The sequence below is a fragment of the Miscanthus floridulus genome, chromosome 10, assembly GCF_019320115.1.
Source record: "Miscanthus floridulus cultivar M001 chromosome 10, ASM1932011v1, whole genome shotgun sequence".
In the NCBI taxonomy this organism is placed as follows: Eukaryota; Viridiplantae; Streptophyta; class Magnoliopsida; order Poales; family Poaceae; genus Miscanthus; species Miscanthus floridulus.
Window position 1 is genome coordinate 88,247,540 of NC_089589.1, and position 3,068 is coordinate 88,250,607.

The following is a 3,068-nucleotide window of genomic DNA, read 5'->3' on the forward strand; positions in this document are numbered from 1 at the left end:
AAGAAAATATTTGGATGAACAACATAAAAAGTTCACCTCTGGATTTGACAGAACATAGCAAAGGCAAAAGGGATTTGAATTTTGATTACCTCTGGACGAAGAAATCAAATCGAGGTCAGACAGTCGCACTTCGGAGCAGAGAACTGGAGCAGTCGGGCTCGCCGGCTCGGGTCGTGCCGAGCGAGCAGCTCTGGCTCCGCAGCTACCGGGGGGAGGGGGGCGCCGGCGCCGTGGCGCGATTCCGCGTCCGTCGAACGGTCCAAGCTGCTGGCTGCCCTACCCCTACGGCAGCCTGATGGGTTTGGGGAGTGGGGAATTGGGGATTTGGGAGTGGGAAGGCCAGATGGGCCATTGGGCCGTCTGGCTAGGTGTGGCATGTGGGCTGCTTTCAGTTAGACGCGAATTACAGCATGAAAATAGTGAAGAATCGCAATTTTGAGACATTAACTATATTGTACATGTATATACCTCTAAGAGTTACTAAAAAATTTCTTTAAAATATTGGGTATGCCCGGGAATACCCGGGTACAACTGTAGGTCCGCCCATGGTCGGGAAGGAGTCACGTCAGGATGCGCAAGCCCTTTTTCTAGGCTGTGTTGTTGTCCTCACCCTAGTTGTCTACTATTTATGTAATATCGAAATTTGTATTTGTCTATATGCTAGGTTGGTCCAGCCCATGGCTTTAATCCGGTAGAACTCCTAGGACGCTCTCTAGAAGCACATTGTATGAATCAAACTTTTCTACCTTAATAATACAAAGATTCGCAAATCTTTTATGTATCTTAGAAAAAAAAAATCTACGCGCGCATGCTCGCACGTCTCGCCTTGTTGGACCAAGCTCAGGGCCCAGGTGAAGGGCGCGACACCTGTGTGAATGCCCTCTAGGGATATCAAGATGATACTGGGGACGGAATAGAGGTCGCGGAGGTCGTCTGTAGACGGCGAGGGGATCGTGGTGGTCGTGTATATATATAGAACATGGAAAGAAAGTTTGGACCGTACCAAGCACCACTGCGCTCTAGCCCTGTGACGCTCCGTGGATTGGGCCTCCGAAACAAGCCCCTTGTATTGTGTTGACTGAGGTGCATCTTCTAGTTTTTAGTAGATTTATTAAGCTAGCAGTGTACCTTTATTTTTTCTTCATATAGAAGTTGCATAACATAGGGAAAATCGACTAACTAGGCGCCACTGGGAACCCCCCTCCGCTTAATAATGCATATCAAGATGCAAATGTCGACGCGCTATCGCCTAAAAAATGTCTACTTGGGAAGTGGTGGGATGCTCTGCTCGTTCCTGAAGTAGTCAGTGGGATCAACCGCTGCCTTCACCGCCGCCAGCCGCCAGTAGTTCCGCATGAAGTATCTCTCCGCCCACGCCCTCGCGCTCCAGTACGATGACAACCCATCGCCGCCGATCACGTTCTGGCCCATATCCAGGTCGCGGTAGTTGGCGAACGCCTCCCTGGGGCTGCTGGTGACGAACTGCGTCATGAACCCGTAAAGGCCGTTGAGCCACCCAAGCGCGTCCGCCGCCTCCGTGCCATTGGCGCTGCAGCACCAGTTGGAGCCGTACTGGATGTTGAACAGCACGCCCCTGCGGTGCGGGTACGGCGAGGTGGTCATCGTGTTGGCGCCACCGACCGCCGCGCCATGCGGCTCCAGGATCATCTGCCCGTTGCCGTTCTGCGAGAGCCACTGCTGGTACAGGCTGTCCCACCCGGCCTTGCCGACGGCGCGGCGCACGTAGTCCGACTTGCTCTTGAAGTAGTAGTTGCCCACGTTGTTGGTTCGGTTCAGCAGCGCCTCCACCGGCGTGTTGGTGTTGCCGAAGTAGATGAACGCCATGGCGCGCAGCCAGCTCATCTCGTTGCAGTCGGCCGCCGTCGTGCCGAGCTCCGGGAAGAGGCTGCCCATCGTGCTGAGGAGGTCCGAGCACCTGCCGAGGAAGAGTGTCTGGAAGAAGGCGTGCCTGTGCTGCAGGACGACCCGGATGGTGAGGTCCGGGAGGACCGGCTGGAGGATGGTCGTCTCCCACTTGGCGACGAGGTCGGCGGCGCCCTGCTCCATGGTCCTCTGGATGTTGACCACCGTCACCGTCGGTGGTACCTTCGAGAGCTTCAGGCGCCACGCCACCACGACGCCGAAGGTCTCGCCGCCGCCTCCGCGGATGGCCCAGAAGAGGTCCTCCCCCATGGCGGCCCTGTCGACGACGTCGCCGTTGGCGTTGACGATCTTGGCGTCGACGACGTTGTCGCCCCCGACGCCGTACTTGCGCATCATCAGGCCGATGCCGCCGCCGCTGATGAAGCCACTGACGCCAACCGTCGCGCAGGCGCCGCCCGGGAACAGGAACCCCGGGTTGGTCGTGCCCACGGCGTAGTACAGCTCGCCCAGCGTCGTGCCGGCGTCCACCCACGCGCTGTCGTCCCCGGGGCGCACATGCACGCCGCGGAGCCTGGCTAGGTCCAGCACTGCGAACACCTCGGGTTGGACGGACCGGTAGGAGAGGCCCTCGTAGTCATGCCCGCCGCTGCGCACTCGGAGGCGCACGCCATTCCAGCGGCCGCAGCGCACGGCGGCCTGGACGTGGGAGACGTCGGACGCCGTGACGATGCACAGCGGCCGCACCGTGGTGTTGGTCACGAACCTGGGGTTCTGCACGGACGACTGCAGCACGGAAGTGAAGCTGCTCGAGCTTTGCTGGTACACCAGCTCGCTTGGCATCATCACCGAGAGGCATTGCAGAAAGGAATCGGAGGAAGCTGATGAAGGTAGCAGCAAGGTATTGCAACACAGCAAGAACAAGCTGAGAACTACTACAGCAGTTTTCCTTGTGGATGCAGCCATTGTTCGGCCGGCGATGTTATTGCTGCATGGTTCGTTCTATTGGTTGCATTGGTTCTCTATATATAGAAGTATGCCAAGTGTACCTTTCTACATATGAGGTTGTATTGGTCGATGGTTCTGGATCCAGCCTGTCTTTCTATCTTGTAAATTATTATACATATGATGATATGAAGTTCCTAGAGCATGCAATTGCACCAGAAAGCCTCCTCCCCGCCAACCTC

At 56.6% G+C, this 3,068-nt stretch overlaps 1 protein-coding gene across 1 annotated transcript; it reads right to left on the minus strand.

The window, feature by feature from the left end:
• Positions 1-1,260: 1,260 nt before the first annotated feature.
• On the minus strand, positions 1,261-2,847 carry LOC136485287 (berberine bridge enzyme-like Cyn d 4). The gene has a single exon (XM_066482197.1). It carries the CDS (start codon positions 2,845-2,847, stop codon positions 1,261-1,263), a length of 1,587 nt encoding a protein of 528 aa, XP_066338294.1.
• Positions 2,848-3,068: the final 221 nt, after the last annotated feature.